Consider the following 18,016-nt stretch of genomic DNA (forward strand, 5'->3'; position numbering starts at 1 on the left):
TCCCATTTTGGGCATTTTCTCATAAACTTGCTGCTTCTTTTAAGAACATAAGAAAGGCCAGACTGGGTTAGACCAAAGGTTGATCTAGCTCAGTATCCTGTCTTCCGACAGCGGCCAATGCCCGGTGCTTCAGAGGGAATGAACAGAACAGGGAATCAGCAAGTGATTTTGCCATACAGATACTATTCAAATAATTGCAGCGAGCCAACTAGCTATTGGACTGACATGACCCTAACTTGTCAATGTTGTACAATACCTTGGGGAGGGCCCCTCTAAAATGCATCAGATAAGAACAATAATTCCCAGACTGGTCGCATAAACTTCCATTGTTAAAGCAAAAGATCAGTGATGTTTGTTTACCAAACAACGGAAATCATGAACGAGGTATAAATCTCAATGCTGGCTAAAGAATAATTTATTGAACAAACCATACAATGCAACAGGATGTTGCTTTCTACGATACATTTTTTAGCCCTTGTTTGTCCCCAATGAATAGTTAAAGCACTTGAATGGTTGTAGCATATAAATGTAAATGCATTACTCCACTGCAAGCCTGTTTACTGTCTTAAGACCCAACCTGGCAAAGATTTACCCCCCAGCATAACTTTATTCACGGACTACTCAGAAGAGTAAAGTTACACCCGTGGGTAGATCTCTGCAGGTTCCCTGCGGGCCGTGACCTGCAGTAGTTCTGCACACAGAACTCCCCTTGTCTGTAACACCAGAAAGAGTTCTCGGTGCAAATCTAGGGCAGGGCTTGTCTTCACGGCAGAGCGTTACCTACCAGCCCCAGCGAGAGCCGTCACGCTGCAGAACAAGATGGAGTACTTGTGGCATTACTCCAGCACCACCGAGCCTTTGTATTAGCAGCACAAAATAGCTTAATCCCCACTGCATTGCTAGCTTGAATGGGAGCAGCAGTGGAGGGTCAGGCCACCCAGCCCGGCCTAGCCAGCTAGCTCGTGTTTGAGCACGCAGGCTAGAGGTTTCTGTGTGCGCGTGGAGTTGAGTTCAGGGCTGCACTCGAGTTATACCTGGAGCTGACCCTACAGTGAAGACAAGCCCATTGAATCGTTGCTGCTGGGTCTGATGCTGTATGTACTGTGTATTTGATACTATCTGGCTACTGGATGACAAGATAGATTTATTGAGGTGGGGAGGCAGCTACATGACACTGTGCACTGCTTTGATTTATTTGCAAAAGGAAGAGTTTTATTTTCCCTTATCAGACTTTGGTGACTCCTGATTTAGGCTTTGATCCTCTCAGCGGATCCCTGTGGGTAGTCACGTCTGTCCGCCGGCGGCCTGTTGAAATCAATGGGAAACCCCCAAAGGCAACGGGGCCCACCCACGCAGAGTGGCTTGCCAGATCGGGGCCGTACTCAGAGAGCAGCACTTTATACCACAAACTTGATTTTTACCAAGTTCTCTGGGAAGCGGAGCACTGTCACTTCATGAGATTCACTGTTACTCACATGACCACAAACTTTCAGTTCCAGTCTGTGACAGGAAAGGCAAAAATGCAATAACGGAGGAATGCTTCTTCTCTGTACATGTCCACAGCAGAACGGCTAAGGCCCTTAACCTTCCCCGGAATACATTTCTGTATTTTCTTACCGTGTTTATAGCAGATCCACCGATCCACAACATTTGGCATAATTAGTGAGATCGGTTTGATTAGGTAAACAATTCCTGGAACAATATTCCTTCGAGTCAAGTTACCAAAGAAAGCAGAATGCTCTTCACTGCGGCAGCTTCGGTGTCGAGGTCATAGAAGCCGAGGCGTTGTGGCTTTTTTAGAATTCAGTCTTCTGCAAACCCTATGAAGGAACTTGCGAAAAACTGATGTCCTGAAAATGATGAACACCCAGGGGTCCACAATGGAATTCACAGATAGAAACCTCAGGGCTGTAAGGTCTGCCTTTTCATTAAAGTCAGCGGCAAAGGCTCCGACATAAGCCCGGACCTGTTTTAAATAAAAAGATCTAATTATAAAACCTAAGAGCTGAGCTCTGGCAATAAAGTACAGCACTTCGTAAATGACTTCAGTAAGCTCCCTACATTCAGTCATCGTACTCGACGGCTTTTCCCCACTGAATCAGCACACGGTTCATTCTGAGATTGCGCTTTGCTTAGATCGACATCAAGCTTAACTAAAACCAACTGAGTAGGCAGATGGATCAGTCAGTAAACAATCTGGGATCAGGCAACAAAACAGTAGTTTCCGTGCACATAATTACACTTCATGGGACAGATCCTCAGCTGGTGATGGGGCGATGCCCATTGGTGCCAATTGAAGATCTGGCCCTATACGTTTTAATTGTTTAACAACTTACAAGCTCAGTAAGTGGTGTGCAAGTGAGCACAGTAGTGCTCAGTGGAATATAGTGAAGGCACGCAGGGCTAGCTTTGAAGGCTAACACAGACGGGTTTTGATAAACTGAATGTCTCATGAGGAAAACGGCCTGATTTTGATCTCCGTTGCACATAACTGGTGCCACTGAAATCAATGGCATTGCACTGGCATGAGATAAGTAGCCGTATTTCTGGCTGTGCCTTGGCTACTAATCAATGCCCCCATTCAATCTCTATTCCAGGCCCTCGTGTTGCAGGGCTTGGATGTCATTAGCAGACGTGCAGATCTGAGAGGATGGTTTTGCCATTCCGACATGAATACATTTTTGTGCCAAATAAAGAACATGTAAAGGCTTCTTCCTAAGATGGAAATAAACTGGTTTCTCCAAACTATCTGTGCCTCAGTGTCCCCGGGCTAGATCCTCAGCTGGGCTGAGCTGGGGAGGGCAAGGTGGATCTAACCAACCTTTGCATTCCTCTGATCCTGGCACCGCCAGGAAACAAAACAGTCCCCAGCATAACTAAAGGCAACTTTAAGGAAGGCTCCGGGTAACAGCCGCTGGGAGCAGTCCCCTAAGGAGAGCTCCTCTGCCCAAGGATCAGGCAGCGTGCTGTGTGCTCTGACACCTGCCCCACGTGGGTGAGGGGAGTGGGTGATGTGCAGTCAGCTACACTCGCTTTATACCACCCTGGGATTTCCCGGTATCAGGGATCCCCAGCAGTGCAGTGCAAAGAAGCTGGGACAGAGTGTCTGGAAACAGGGCTGCTGCAGAGCCAGTCTCTGGGCAACCTAACGAGCGCAGCTGGCCTCCAGCCCTGTGCCTCATTGGCCACCATGATTGTGGGAAGAGTCAGCTGGCCAGCTCTTAAGCCCGGCAGCAGCTGCATCTCACCGGCTACTCAAAGCATTTGATTTGCCCATGGCTTTGACAGCGCCTGTCCCTGCCTTGGTTCATTCCAAGTAACCTGGTTCTGATCCCTGCTTTTGGCACTGACCACCCGGGCTTGACCTAACTCCTGCTCTGTCTCCTAGGTACAATCAGGGCTTAATTTGTGCCAGGGCACGTGAAGGCTCATCCCCTGCACCTCTAGTCTTGGCAGATCATAGCCCCGGCACCTCTGGGCTTGCTGCATCAGTTAGGAATCTCCAACAGCTGGGCATGACTGCCACATCCCGGTCCTGTGACACAGGGGCTGAGGATGTGAACTAGACTTCATCTGTCTCGAACACAGGGGATAATAGCGCCCAAATTTGTGAAGACGTAAATGCTGGAATGAAAGGCATGATGGCCCTGATTCTCCTTTCACTTTACACTCACGTAACTCTCTTAACGTCAGTCGAGTTAATTGTGATTTAGTTTCCCCCGGTGGGCAAGGAGGACCAGGCCCGCTCTCTGTGAAACGTAAGTACTGGGGAAGCGAATGTGTAAGGAACAATTGAGCGTTTGCAAACACGGTAGATCATAGGGACACATTGCAGCTGGGAAGGAAACAGCCTCCTTTCTGATGCAGCACAAAGCGAAGTCTACGTAGGGGCAAAACCTGAGCTCAGGAATTAGGTCATCTGGAGAATCCTCTGACAAATGGAATTGCTCATGGATCAGGAAATCCCGTCATTGGTTGCATTAAACAGCAAGGTGAGGTCCCAATCCTGCAAACCCTTAGGCAAGGGAAATAAGGAGGAAGAGCTAGCAGGTGAATCATAGAATCTCAGGGTTGGAAGGGACCTCAGGAGGGCATCTAGTCCAACCCCCTGCTCAAAGCAGGACCAATCCCCAATTTTTGCCCCAGATCCCTAAATGGCCCCCTCAAGGATTGAACTCACAACCCTGGGTTTAGCAGGCCAATGCTCAAACCACTGAGCTATCCCTCCCCCCAAGAAAATCATAGAATCCAAGGGTTGGAAGGGACCTCAGGAGGTCATCTAGTCCAACCCCCTGCTCTGCAGACAACTACTGGTCTGTGGGTGAACCACCTGAGAACGTTTTTGAGGGAAGAGAGAAAAACCTTGGAAAGGGGGCCTTAAACTTTGCTTGGGGGCCCGACTTAGCATTAATCCTTTCTAGGCTACGTGACAGTGTTTGTAGAGCCACTTTGTGCAAGAGTTCAATGAACTCTTTCCGCATCTCCATCATTAAGGTACATTTATCGTACCAATAAACCAATCCAGTGATGTACGTGTTGAAAGAATTCATAACTATGCTTCTTGGGTCAGAGTTAAGGCTGGATGCATTTCTTTCCCCCCGATGTATAAAATGTTATGTCATCTTTGGTCTGCTTCTGTGGCATGCAACAGCCTTCTGGGCAGGTAGCAGCTAAAATAGCTTTTTGAATTTTGATCATTGCAAAATACCTGGTGCAAGGCAGTGGCAGAATGGAGACTGCAAAAAGCCCAAATGTTGTAGTGCGTCCAATCTAGGGATTGGAAAAAACGTTAGGGCAAAAATCTCAGAGAGATGACGGGCAGTCGGTGAGACTTTTTAATTCCTACATAAATGAACATGTTGGACCTGATTCTCCTCTCATTGACATGGGTGTAAATCAGGAGTAACTCCACTGAAAACAATGGAACAACACTGGCGGAAAACTGGTGTGAAAGAAAAATGAGGCCTATTATTTTGAGACTTTCCTTTAATGCACCTATTCCATAACCGTAAATGTGCTTGTTTTTATATGCAGTGGTGTCGTAGCCATGTTGGTCCCAGGATATTCGAGAGACCAGGGGCATGGGGGGACATCTTTGACTGGACCAACTTCTGCTGGCAAGAGAGAGACGCTTTCGAGCTGACACACCGCTCTTTTTCAGGTGTGTGTAGCTGGAAAGCTTGTTTCACCGACAGAAGTTGGTCCAACAACAGAAATCACCTCACCCACCTTGCCTCTGGTTTTTTTATAGTAACTAAAGATTTGCAACCTTGAATGATTTGAAACTTAAATGTTGCTTTAAAAAAATACACACCATTTTAACTATGAAGTCATCATCTCCATAAAATACCGGTTTTCGCACAATGTTTAGTATGACAATAATTCTTGTGCGGTAAGAGTGCCCCCTTGTGGACACAGTAATGTATCACCTTTGAGTTCCATTATGGTCTTAGGGCTTGTCTACAAAGTAGAATTATGCTGGACTAGCTATTCCTAAATTGCTCCATGTGTATGTAGACAAACCCTCAGTCACTTCAGAGTAAATCCTGGATAACTCTATTGACTTTGTTGGAGTTACGCAGAGTTTTCTGTGGCATAAATGTGATCAGAATCAGGTAGAATTGGACTGGAGGTTGGCAACTTAGTCTAAGGACAGATTTTTAAAGGCATTTGGATGCAGAGAAGCACCTAGTAAGATTTTTCAAAGGTGCCTAGCTCCCACTGAGAGTTAGGTGCCTAATGGTAGAGATGGGGGCCTAAATATCTTTAAAGTCTGGTGTCATTTTGTTTTACTTTGCAGAGGGTAGTGTAGAAGGGATACACAGAAGGGGATTCGATTCTAAAAAAGCCTTCTAATCCTGTGGTTCTATGATTCGAAGTACTTAGACTGTAAATTCTTTGGGCGGAGACTGTCTTTTTATTCTGTGTTTGTGCACCTAGCACATTTGTGGACCCCGGCCCATGACTAGAGCTCCTAGGAACGACCACAAAACAAAGAAATAATAATAATGGAAAGGGGGTGAAAAAAACGGAAACACGTGTAAACACATGAGCGTATGCGCTCCCAAAAGTGCTTCTTTGGCTTAGTTTTGGTACGTGGCATTGACTTTCCCTTGTAAATTTAAGAATCACTATTTATGTGAAACAGAGAATGCCCACTTTTCACTTTCACTAGATTCAGGTTTATGCTCTATTTCTTTAGTCACTGTCCATATTGAAGGAGAGATTATGTGCAGCTCAGGGGCTTTATCTTCTTTGCCCAGAGACTGCTAAACCTTCTCTGACAACTTTAACTTGGATCCAGGGGTCATAACAATACTTTGGAAAAGAATGTTTCTTCCCCTTTGCAATGCACAGGTATTTTAAAAACAAAACTCCTGAATTCTCTTACAAGATCCTTATCCCACCTGTATTATTCAGCTGGAACATTATGTGACGATGTGACGCAGCAGGGAGGGGGGAGTGTTGACCTGGGAATGTGCCCTGGGGACGGGAGACCTGAGAGCCTGTCACCTGAGCCAGGAGGGGGAGGGGGAGGTGACACCTCTGCCCAGGAATGTGGACGGAGGCTGCAGCAGGGAACCTGCTCGGTGGGTTTAGTTTTCAGTTTGGGGCTGGGTGGAGGAACACAGGGAACCCCAGGGCTGGGGTCTAAGCTCCCTGCTCCCCCAGAAGGACTTCACTGAGGGGTCCTGGGTGTACCCACAAGCTCTGTTTTGGACTGTGTTCCTGTTGTCCAATAAACCTTCTGTTTTACTGGCTGGCTGAGAGTCTCAGTGAATCCCAGGAAGAGGGGTGCAGGGCCTGGACTCCCCCACACTCCGTGACAACTGGTGGCAGAGGTGGGATCTACTGCACCCCGTGAACGGCGCTTCCTGCAGTAAGTGACTGGGGAACAGTAAAACGAAGGGGGATTGACGAGGACCAGGCGTGCTGAAGATTCAGAGAGAGACGGTTTCAGGGGGCGGTTAACCCCTGGGAGTGTGTGACCAGAGAGAAGGACTTTTGCAGTAACAGGGTCCCCCGGGGGATTGCAGCGAGCGGTCCCAGGGGCGGAGGAGTCTGCAGCTCGACCCTGGCAAAGAGGTGGTGACCTCAAGAAGGACTGGCACACTAGGGGCTTTTCCTGGAAACCGTGGACAGCTGCCCGGCCTGCGAGTGGCCAGCCGGGAGATGTACGCTAAACGCCTTAAGAGCGACCTGGTGGAGCTGTGCAGGCAGAGGGGGCTGCGCGTCGGGAGGTCCACCAAGGAACAGCTGATTGCCCAGCTGGAGGAGAGGGATCGCTTGGATGACCCGATCCCTGTCCCTGAGGGAAGCCGCCCGGCGGACGCAGCATGGGCCCTGGGGCCTGACCAGGCTGGGAGGGGTCAGACTGCTGCCCAGGACACCCCGAGACCCTTCCTACCTATGCCTGGGGGAGGGGTTGTGGGAAGCCCAGCGAATACCGAGGGCCCCCTGACCCCAGCAGCCAGCAGGGGATCCTCCCAGCGGAGCTCCCCATCCCTGGAGCGGATGCGGCTGGAATGGGAGAGGGAGAGGAAAATGAGGGAGCTGGAGGATCATGAAAAACAACGTCAACATGAGGAGAAACAACGTCAACATGAGCAGGAGGAGAAGGAGAAACAACGTCAACATGAGCAGGAGGAGAAGGAGAGGGAGCGTCAGGAGAAGGAGAGGGAACGTCAACATGAGCAGCAGGAGAAGGAGAAACAAAGGCAGCATGAACTGGAGCTGGCCAGGCTGAGGAGCAGTGGGGCCCCGGCTGCGGTGAGTGCGGGGGGACCCAAGACTGCAAGGAGCTTTGATAAGTGCTTCCTGGCCCAGCGGAAGGAGGGGGAGGACATAGATAGCTTCCTGACGGCCTTTGAGAATGCCTGCGAGCTGCACAGGGTTGACCCTGCAGACAGGCTCCAGTTCCTCACCCCCTTACTGGACCCCAAAGCCGTGGAGGTCTACAGCCGGATGACAGGGGCAGAGGCAGGGGACTATGAACTGTTCAAACAGGCCCTGCTCCGTGAGTTTGGGCTGACCCCCGAGATGTACCGGAGAAGGTTCCGGAGTCAGCGTAAAACGCCTGAGGTCACCTACCTACAACTGGTCAACAGGATGCAGGGATACGCCCGCAAGTGGACAGCGGGGGCCCAAACTAAAGAGGACCTGCTTGACCTGTTTGTACTGGAGCACCTGTATGAACAGTGCCCTTCCGACCTGAGGCTGTGGCTGGTGGACAAAAAGCTCGCGAACCCCCAGCATGCAGGGCAGCTGGCCGACGAGTTTGTGAACAGTCGGTCAGGGGGTAGCCGGGAGGAGTCCCAAAAGAACAGGCCCCTCCCGATGCAGAGAGAGAGTCACCAGGGGGCCTCCCAGCGGGGAAATAGGGAGAACCCCCTCCAAAGGGGAACGCCTGGTGTCGGGCCCCTCCGACCCGTTCGAGGGGACCAACGTGACCTGAGCTGCTATCACTGTGGCCAGAGAGGCCACGTACGGGCCCAGTGCCCCGGGCTCAGGGACAAACTGAGCAGACCCAACCTACCCAGGGTTAACTGGGTAGGGACTCAGCTGGACGAGGGGCAGCCGACCCAGGAAAGGGGGGCTACCAGTTTGCCACCTGCTCAGGAGGGAAGAGTACCCCCAGCCAGCCCCGCCAGAGGGCTGGAGGCTCTGGACTCAGGGTGCTTGGTTTACAGGGTGGGTGCGGGGCTGTCCCTCCGGAGAGAGTGCCTTGTTCCCCTGGAGGTGGATGGGAGGAAGGTCAATGGATACTGGGATACGGGCACGGAGGTGACGCTGGCCCGGCCCGAGGTGGTGGCCCCAGATCGGGTGGTGCCCAACACCTACCTGACCCTGACGGGGGTGGGCGGGACCCCATTTAAGGTGCCCGTGGCAAGGGTACACCTGAAATGGGGGACCAAGGAGGGCCCCAAGGATGTGGGGGTACACCACCATTTGCCCACTGAAGTTTTGATGGGGGGAGACCTAGAGGACTGGCCAAGCGACCCCCAGACCGCCCTGGTTGTGACCCGTAGCCAGAGCCGGCGAGGGGCACTGCGACCTGACCCTGGGGAGGGTACCACACTGGAGGCGCGAGACCCTACTCGGGTGGGGAGGGAGCGCCGAGGGGCACGGCTCAGAGAGGCTGCGGCCTCAGACCTGGCCACGGAGGGGGAACCGGGCCCCATCCCTTCCCCAGCCGCTGAGTTCCAGGCCGAGTTGAGGAAAGATCCCTCCTTGCAGAAGCTCAGGGACCTGGCCGACCTCAGTGAGGGACGGACTATGAGGAGAGGCTGCCAGGAGAGGTTCCTGTGGGAGAAGGGGTTCCTGTATCGAGAATGGGCTCCCCCAGGGGAAGGGGAGTCCTGTGGGATCAGGAGGCAGCTGGTGGTCCCCCAGAAGTACCGCCGCAAGCTCCTGTCCCTGGCCCATGACATCCCCCTCGCAGGGCACCAGGGAATCCGGCGCACCCGGCAGAGGTTGCTACAGAACTTTTACTGGCCCGGGGTCTTTACCACCGTCCGGCAGTATTGCCGATCCTGTGACCCCTGTCAGAGGGTGGGGAAGGCCCGGGACAAGGGGAAAGCGGCGTTGAGACCTTTGCCCATCATAGAGGAGCCTTTCCAGAAGGTGGCCATGGACATCGTGGGGCCTCTCAGCAAGACGACCCGGTCGGGGAAGAAATACATTCTGGTGGTGGTAGATTTCGCCACCCGCTACCCCGAGGCAGTGCCCTTAGCTTCCATTGAAGCAGACACCGTGGCAGATGCGCTCCTGACCATTTTCAGCCGAGTGGGGTTCCCCAGGGAAGTCTTGACAGACCAAGGCTCCAACTTCATGTCGGCCCTGCTCCGGTGCTTGTGGGAGAAATGTGGGGTCCGGCATGACTGGGCCTCAGCGTATCACCCCCAGTCCAATGGGCTGGTGGAGAGGTTTAACGGGACGCTAAAGATGATGCTGAAAACCTTTATGAACCAGCACCCGCAGGATTGGGACAAGTACTTACCTCACCTGCTGTTCGCGTACAGGGAGGTGCCCCAGGAGTCTACCGGATTTTCCCCGTTCGAACTGTTATATGGAAGGAGGGTGAGGGGCCCCCTGGACCTGATGAGAGACGAGTGGGAGGGGAAGGCCACTCCCGATGGAGAGTCAGTGGTGGAGTATGTCCTGACCTTCCGAGAGAGACTGGCTGAACTCATGGGCCTGGCCAGGGAGAATCTGGCCAGAGCCCAGAGGAAGCAGAAGGTCTGGTATGACCGCACGGCGCGGGCCCGTGCCTACGCCACCGGGGATCAGGTGATGGTTCTCATCCCCGTGAGAAAGAACAGACTACAGGCCGCCTGGGAGGGCCCGTTCAAGGTCGTCAAGCAGCTCAATGAGGTAAACTATGTGGTGGAGCTGTCGAACCGGGCCCACCACCGCCGGGTGTACCATGTGAATATGATGAAGCCATATTATGCCAGGGGGAATGTGGTGTTAGCTGTGTGTGGTCAGTGGGAGGAGCAGGGAGATGACCCTTTAGTAGATCTATTCCCTGGGACCAGAGCTGGTTCCCCCCTGGAAACAATCCCCCTCTCGGATCAGCTCACCCCTGCCCAGCAAGCTGAGGTCAGGGGGGTGCTGCATCCGTACCGACAGCTGTTTTCCAACCAGCCTGGACGCACTAATCTGACTGTCCACCGGGTGCAGACAGGGTCGCACCCGCCGATAAGATGCTCCCCCTTCCGAATCACAGGGAAAACTGCTCAGGACCTGGAAAGAGAGGTCCGGGACATGCTGGCTTTGGGGGTGATCCAGCCATCGGCCAGCCCTTGGGCCTCGCCGGTGGTGCTGGTCCCCAAAAAGGATGGGTCAGTCCGGTTCTGTGTGGACTATCGGAAGCTCAATGCCATCACTGTATCGGATGCCTACCCCATGCCCAGGCCGGACGAGCTCCTAGACAAGCTGGGAGGAGCTCGGTACCTTACCACCATGGACCTTACAAAGGGCTACTGGCAAGTGCCGCTGGATGCAGATGCCCGGCTGAAATCGGCCTTTATCACCCCTCTGGGGCTCTATGAGTTTCTGACCCTGCCTTTCGGCCTCAAGGGAGCGCCGGCCACCTTCCAGCGCCTGGTGGACCAGCTCCTGAGGGGGATGGAGAGTTTTGCCGTGGCGTATATTGACGACATCTGTGTCTTTAGCCAGACCTGGGAGGACCACGTGTCCCAGGTTAGACAAGTGCTGGACCGACTCCAGGGGGTTGGGCTGACTGTCAAAGCGGAGAAGTGCAAGGTGGGGATGGCTGAAGTATCTTACCTGGGCCATCGGGTGGGGAGCGGCCGCCTAAAGCCGGAACCGGCCAAGGTGGAGGTGATCAGAGACTGGCCCGCTCCCCACACCAAAAAGCAGGTCCAAGCCTTTATTGGGATGGCAGGATACTACCGAAGATTTGTGCCCCACTTTAGCGCCATAGCCACCCCCATCACTGAGCTATGCAAGAAGGGGAAGCCAGACAAGGTGGTCTGGACCGAGCAGTGCCAGGAGGCTTTCCGGGCGCTGAAGGAGGCTCTGGTCAGTGGCCCAGTTCTAGCAAACCCAGACTTTGACAAGCCCTTTGTGGTGTTCACCGACGCCTCCGACACGGGACTGGGGGCGGTGTTAATGCAGGAGGATGAAAAGGGGGAGAGACGCCCCATCGTGTCCCTGAGCAAGAAGTTGCTACCCCGGGAGCGACACTACGCGGCCATCGAGAAGGAGTGCCTGGCCATGGTGTGGGCCCTCAAGAAACTAGAGCCCTATCTCTTCGGGCGACACTTCACCGTGTACACCGACCACTCTCCCCTGACCTGGCTGCACCAGATGAAAGGAGCCAACGCCAAGCTCCTGAGGTGGAGCCTGCTCCTGCAGGATTACGACATGGACGTGGTCCATGTGAAGGGAAGTGCCAACCTGATAGCGGATGCGCTGTCCCGGAGAGGGGGCCCCGAACTTCCCCAGGTCACTGGTCACAGTGACCCCGCTCAGTTCAGTCTCGAAGGGGGGAGAGATGTGACGATGTGACGCAGCAGGGAGGGGGGAGTGTTGACCTGGGAATGTGCCCTGGGGACGGGAGACCTGAGAGCCTGTCACCTGAGCCAGGAGGGGGAGGGGGAGGTGACACCTCTGCCCAGGAATGTGGACGGAGGCTGCAGCAGGGAACCTGCTCGGTGGGTTTAGTTTTCAGTTTGGGGCTGGGTGGAGGAACACAGGGAACCCCAGGGCTGGGGTCTAAGCTCCCTGCTCCCCCAGAAGGACTTCACTGAGGGGTCCTGGGTGTACCCACAAGCTCTGTTTTGGACTGTGTTCCTGTTGTCCAATAAACCTTCTGTTTTACTGGCTGGCTGAGAGTCTCAGTGAATCCCAGGAAGAGGGGTGCAGGGCCTGGACTCCCCCACACTCCGTGACACATTACCAGTAGGTCTCTGTGCAACATGACATTGTATATTTGTCTCCTTTTCTAAAAAAGGGTAGGAAAGTCCATATACAAATACAGCACTTAACCAATGTTTATTGTCTTGGAGAACCACTACAAATTTACCTATTAAAAACTCCACTGAAAGGGTTTCCCATTAGCCAGCTAACACAAGACCACAAAAGCAGTGACATTTACAATTAGGGTCTAACAACACACAGACACATTGATAAGGAGATAGGGCATTCTGCATCGGCTTTGGAAGATCCTCAACTGTGCGTTTTCTTCCTTTTGTGGTCTTAGCAGACCTTTAACGGTCTTTGTTTTGTGTTGAGTCCATTTCAATTTTATAGGTTAAAAACATTTGGTGCATACAATGAATCTGAAAAGAGAACTGAGGAATGGGATACCCAGGCTATGAAATATTTGTCCTATTTACTGTATCCACCGTGTACTGGAGGTGCAGCTTATTCACTTCTGAATGTGAAATATAAAAGCTGGTGTTCTCGGCTGATTAACAGCTTTGTCAATGGGGTATATGCTTTCGGATGCCTATTTAGGTTGCCCCAAGTGGTAAGATGATATCAGTTGCGATACTCGGTCTGAACTTGCACAGGAGTATATGGCCAAAAATATATTAACTCTTTGGCTGATTAAAAAAATGATTATGCATGATAGTGACAACCCATTCTCCCAAGCACAATGCTCCTGTTGTTTTTAAAATAATGGTTCCCTTCAAAACCTGTAGTGCGGAACAAAAGGGCTAATGATTACCTGCAAAATCATACTTTAGAAAACCCAAACCATTAAACCTCTCTGAGCTAAAGAGGGGTGATGGGGTGGGAGGTGGGTGAAGCCTACTAAAGGTATAAAATCTACCAGATTGTATTTCCAACCACATAAAACCTTCTCAAATTGTGCATGTGGCTTGTTTCTTTGGTGTCTTTTCCTCCAAATTCAGCCCCTAAGTCTCTCCTTGTGGTTAAAATCTCACATTTGATTAGTTTTGATTTTGTAGTTGTAAATCACTGACAAAGGAATTCTGAATATTGAGATGTCCTTAACGGCACTAATGGGCACCACTAAAGTAATTGCATTTTGATTTAATGGCTTTTTTCCCTCCAAACCATACTTTCATATATACAACAGTGTTAAGATACGTGCCGGATCTGGATGAGATAGGTAACTGAATTAAGCCAGTTTTCAGAGTACTTTCACATTTACACAAGTGAAGCTGTGGAAAGAAAATAAGGGCTTGATCATTTAAATCCATATGATCCTGAGTAGTAACCCTACTCATATGAATAACGCCAGAAGAAAAGCCATACTGGGTCAGACCAATGGTCCATCTAGCCAGGGCTGCCCAGAGGATTCAGGCGGCCTGGGGTCTTCGGCGGCAGGGGTCCTTCCTCTCCGGGTCTTCGGGGCACTTCGCCGAAGACATGGAGCGGAAGGACCCCTGCCTCCGAATTGCCGCCGAAGACCCGGAGGGGAAGAAGCGGCAGCGGGTCCTTCACTCCGGGTGTGTTCGGCGGCATTGAAGGACCCCCCGGCAAGGGACCGTGGGGGCCCCTGAAAACTCTTATGGGGGCAGGGGCCTGGGGCAAATTGCCCCCCCTCTGGGCGGCCCTGATCTAGCACAGTATGCTGTCTTCCAACAGTGGCCTGTGCCAGATGCTTCAGAAGGAATGAACAGAACAGGGCAACTTCTTGAGTGATCCATCCCCTGTCATCTAGTCCCAGCTTCTGGCAGTCAGAGGTTTAGGGACACCCAGAACATGAACACCCCATTGCAGTATATGGGAGTACTCACACAAGTAACCTAATGCATAACTGTTTGCAGGAGTAGCTCTTAAATTAGCACAGCCCACTTTCTTCTGTGAAATGCTCTATGTTAATATGAAATTCAGAGTGTTATCCAGTGCTGGAGACATGTCGCAATGGATAATGTTTTAGAGAGAAAAGGACATGAAAACCTCCCTCGCATAAGAAATCGGGGCATGTGAGGAGAACGTGGGTAAGATTTGAGTGATCTGTGGAAGATGAATGATGCTTCATTGAAGGTTTAAGATTTTTCACAATGTTAATACATTGGACACGTGCCTGAACGGACTCGGGTCTCCTTTAAACTGTGGGTACGGGTGGAAAAGTGACTCTGAAATACACAAACATTGGTGTTCCTTGTTGGCTGATGGCCAGGAACTTTGTAGTAAACGTCTCAGTGGACTCATCAAAGTAGGATCTTTCTGGGGCTCAGCACAAAACCTCACTGATCGTAAGTCAAGTTGCCTTGTTTGTACTTCATACGCCATCCACAACAGTGTGACTCTGGAATCAAAAGCTTTTGCTGTTAGCTTTGTTGACAGCGCCTGAGAAAAAACGCAGCTTGCAAGAGTTGCTGTCATGGATCTGTAACACTGTAAACATGTGGTTATTTTTAATAACTGTCTCAGTAGAGAAAACAAGCCACTGACTTACAGTCTGCGGTCGTAATAACCATGACACAGTGTAATTTGCAAGGGGTTCACCTCCTTACTTGTCCCTTGGTTTATGAGTAACCGGAGGGCTTCTTAGTCGATTCAAGCAGGCGAGACATGGAGCTTACAGAGTAAATGGAGCAAGGTGGTGTCATTTTTAAGGTCACTGTGAGAGCATACCCACAGTTTAAGAGGAGACTCTACTTGGGCACCTTGGGGTGCCCATGTCACTTTTTTTTCCCTTTCTTTGTCTGCTCTTAAAAAGTTTTTAGTGCGGGTGGAAAGGTGCTGGATTGCTCCCCCAGAAAAGGCTCAGCATGAACTGCAGAGCTGAGAGGGTGGGTCAGTGTCCCTGTCCACTCAGTCCTTGGTATCTCCGCAGAGGCTGTCAGCAGGAGTGCCAAAGGACAGACTCGGTCCACCCACCCATTTCAGGTTGCAGGGAGCTACCCAATTAACCCCTCCTCCGTCACTGCTGCCCTGGTCAGCTTTCAACAGCACCCAGAGCCTTCCGCTGTTTTATCAGCCTATGTGCCTCGGTCCATCCTCCACACCCAAGAACAATACCCTGGAAGTTATCAGTTCCAGAAGTCTGGTAGTGACAGAAAGTTACCCACATCCTTTTAGTTAGAGCTACTGGGCCTTTATCTGCACTCACGCCATTGCCTTCATTCACTGCAGCAAACATACGTACAGGGGGTTCACCCCACTCATCCTGACCACCCCTAGCACTGGGACAGTGGTGCTAAGTTTTCAGCCTCATTTTGCCCTCTTGAAGATGTAAAGGGGGCAGAGGAATCAGGATGGGAAATCCCAGCCATTAACATCAGCGGGGAGAGGATTTCACTCGTTAGCTTTGATCCCCTTTGTATGGGTGTGGGGGGCAAACCGCTTACCCACCAGCGTAGTTCCTTTGACTTCACTGGGCTCGCACAGGCTAATAAAGTGGCCCAGTGTTGGCAGGATTGGTGTGTCCCAAAACCCGGTTTGCCTGGCTGCACCTGAAAGCCCACGCTCCAAAGGCCCCCTGGAAATAGGGCCGCTTCACAACTGATTTGCCAGGGTCCATGTGATTTTAAACCCACGTATTCCCCAGTGATTTTAAACCCTGGGTACAGAATACACCTCTGGAGCGGACACCCTCCCCGCGGGGGGAGAGCCAGGAGTGCAGTGGACCCCCTGAATGGGGCACAGCGCCCCAGCCCTCCCGTTTGCCCGGCGCCCCTAGAAGCACCAACCCGGCTGCCCAGTTGCTTCCAGGCTAGGGCCAGGGGTGAAGCCGCCCAGGGGACAAGCCAGCTCCTAGCAAGGAGGGTGTAAGGCTATACTGGGGAGAGGGGGATGTTACTCCGGCCGGACCCAAAGCCCGCCGATTGAAGTCAGGGGGAAGACGGCCCTTGGGATCAGGGCGGCCCCAGTTACGGTGGGGCGCTTGGGCCCCCCTGCAGGATCGGGACCTTGCACAAGCATCGCCCCAGCGCCCTCTCCCCCCGCTGCTACTCACGATGAGGGGCAGGGAGCAGACGGTGAAGAGGACGGTCATGAGGGCCAGCAGGACGAGGTGATCCAGCTCCTCCATGCGCGGCGCGGCGGGGGCCCGGCCGGCGGGCGGGCAGCTGCGGCGGTGGGGCCGGCGGGCCATGCGGTAGAGGCTGCGCATGCTGGCCAGGTTGCAGAGCCCGATGGCCAGCCCCAGCGCGCCCAGCAGGCTGGCGTAGAGCACGGAGTAGCCCCGCGCCGGGGCGGCGCCGCCGGCCATGCGGATGAAGCACCAGGTGCCCGGGCAGTACTGCACGGTGTCGCCGAAGCCCAGCAGCGGCAGGGCGCAGAAGAGGGCGCACAGGGCGGCGGCGGCGGCGGCCGGGGCCAGCAGGGCGGCGGCCCGGCGGCGCGGCAGGTGGCGCTGGTAGAAGTAGGGGTGGGCCAGCGAGAGCCAGCACTCCAGGGCCATGGCCAGCAGCAGCAGCGTGGGCGCCAGCCCGAAGAAGGCCATGAGGAAGGCGAAGAGCTGGCACAGGCGGCCCGGCTGCCCCCCGGCGGCGGCCCCCGCCGGCCACAGCTCGCTCAGGCTCCGGTTGCGGGCGTAGGCCACCAGCACCATGGGGCTGAGCAGGCACTTGCCCAGCAGGTCGGTGACCGCCAGCCCGCTCACCAGCAGGTAGAAGGCGGAGGCCGGCGGGGGCCGCCCGCGCCGCAGCCGCTGCTGGCCCAGCAGGAAGAGGGCGAGCAGGTTCCCCAGCAGCCCGGCGCCGAAGAGCAGCGAGCTGGGCAGCGCCGACTCGCCGCCCTCGAGGGCGCGGCTGCTCCGGCAGCGGTAGCCGTCGGCTTCCATGGGGAGCGAGAGAAGAGCCCGGCGGGGCGGGACGGGACAAGAGCCCAGCCGGCCGGGGCGCTGGCCCCCGGGGATTAGCGGGGAGGAGGGTCCGGGAGCTCAGCCCGCTCGGGGAGGGGAAAGGGAGAGCCCGGCCCTGCGGGCGGGGGAGGGAGGTGCCGGCTGGCCGGGTGTGTGGGGAGCGGGGGCTGCCCGCCGTCTGGGGGCGGGTGGGGGCCAGACACGCTGCCGGCGCGGGAGGGTGTCCGGGAACCCGACGGGGCGGCCAGGGGCAGCCTCGGAGGGAACCCCGGGCAGCGGCCGGGCTCCTTTGCGGGGAGCGGCGTCCCCGGCGCTGGGGCTCAGACCCGCCCGGGAGGCTGCTGCGGGCGAGCAACGGGGCCCGGTCTCTGTGGGTCGCTCTGCCCCGGCTCGTTTGTCTCCTCGGCCACGTGGAGCGACGGGACCCGCCAGGCGGGGCCAGCCCCGGCGACAGCCGCCTGCTGCCCCTGCCGACACAGGGCGAGGTCCGGCGGGAAACCCCAGCGAAAACTCCGGGAGGTCCATGGGAGGCTTAACCAGCCCTCCCTGCTATGGCCCGATGCAGCTCCCCGCCTGAGCCGCTTTGCCTGCGCTTGCCCGGTGCCCGGCTTTATCCAGCTGTCTGCGATGTCTCCCGAGCAGCTCGGAGGACCGGGGCGGGGCGGTGTGGTTACGCTAGGCAGAGAATCAATCCTCCACCCGAGCAGCCTGCGTGCACGGCTGTCACCTCCGGGGAAGGTTTCGCTCTCTTGACACCCG

At 54.1% G+C, this 18,016-nt stretch overlaps 1 protein-coding gene across 1 annotated transcript; it reads right to left on the reverse strand.

Moving 5' to 3' along the window:
• Positions 1-422: 422 nt before the first annotated feature.
• PTGDR (prostaglandin D2 receptor) lies at positions 423-17,236 on the reverse strand. Its single transcript, XM_074956516.1, has 2 exons — positions 16,409-17,236; positions 423-1,966 (listed from the first exon to the last, which is right to left on the reverse strand). Exons 1-2 carry the CDS (start codon positions 17,234-17,236, stop codon positions 1,769-1,771), a joined length of 1,026 nt encoding a protein of 341 aa, XP_074812617.1. The 3' UTR covers positions 423-1,768.
• Between the last annotated feature and the right edge of the window lie 780 nt (positions 17,237-18,016).

The sequence above is a fragment of the Natator depressus genome, chromosome 6, assembly GCF_965152275.1.
Source record: "Natator depressus isolate rNatDep1 chromosome 6, rNatDep2.hap1, whole genome shotgun sequence".
Classification (NCBI taxonomy): domain Eukaryota; kingdom Metazoa; phylum Chordata; order Testudines; family Cheloniidae; genus Natator; species Natator depressus.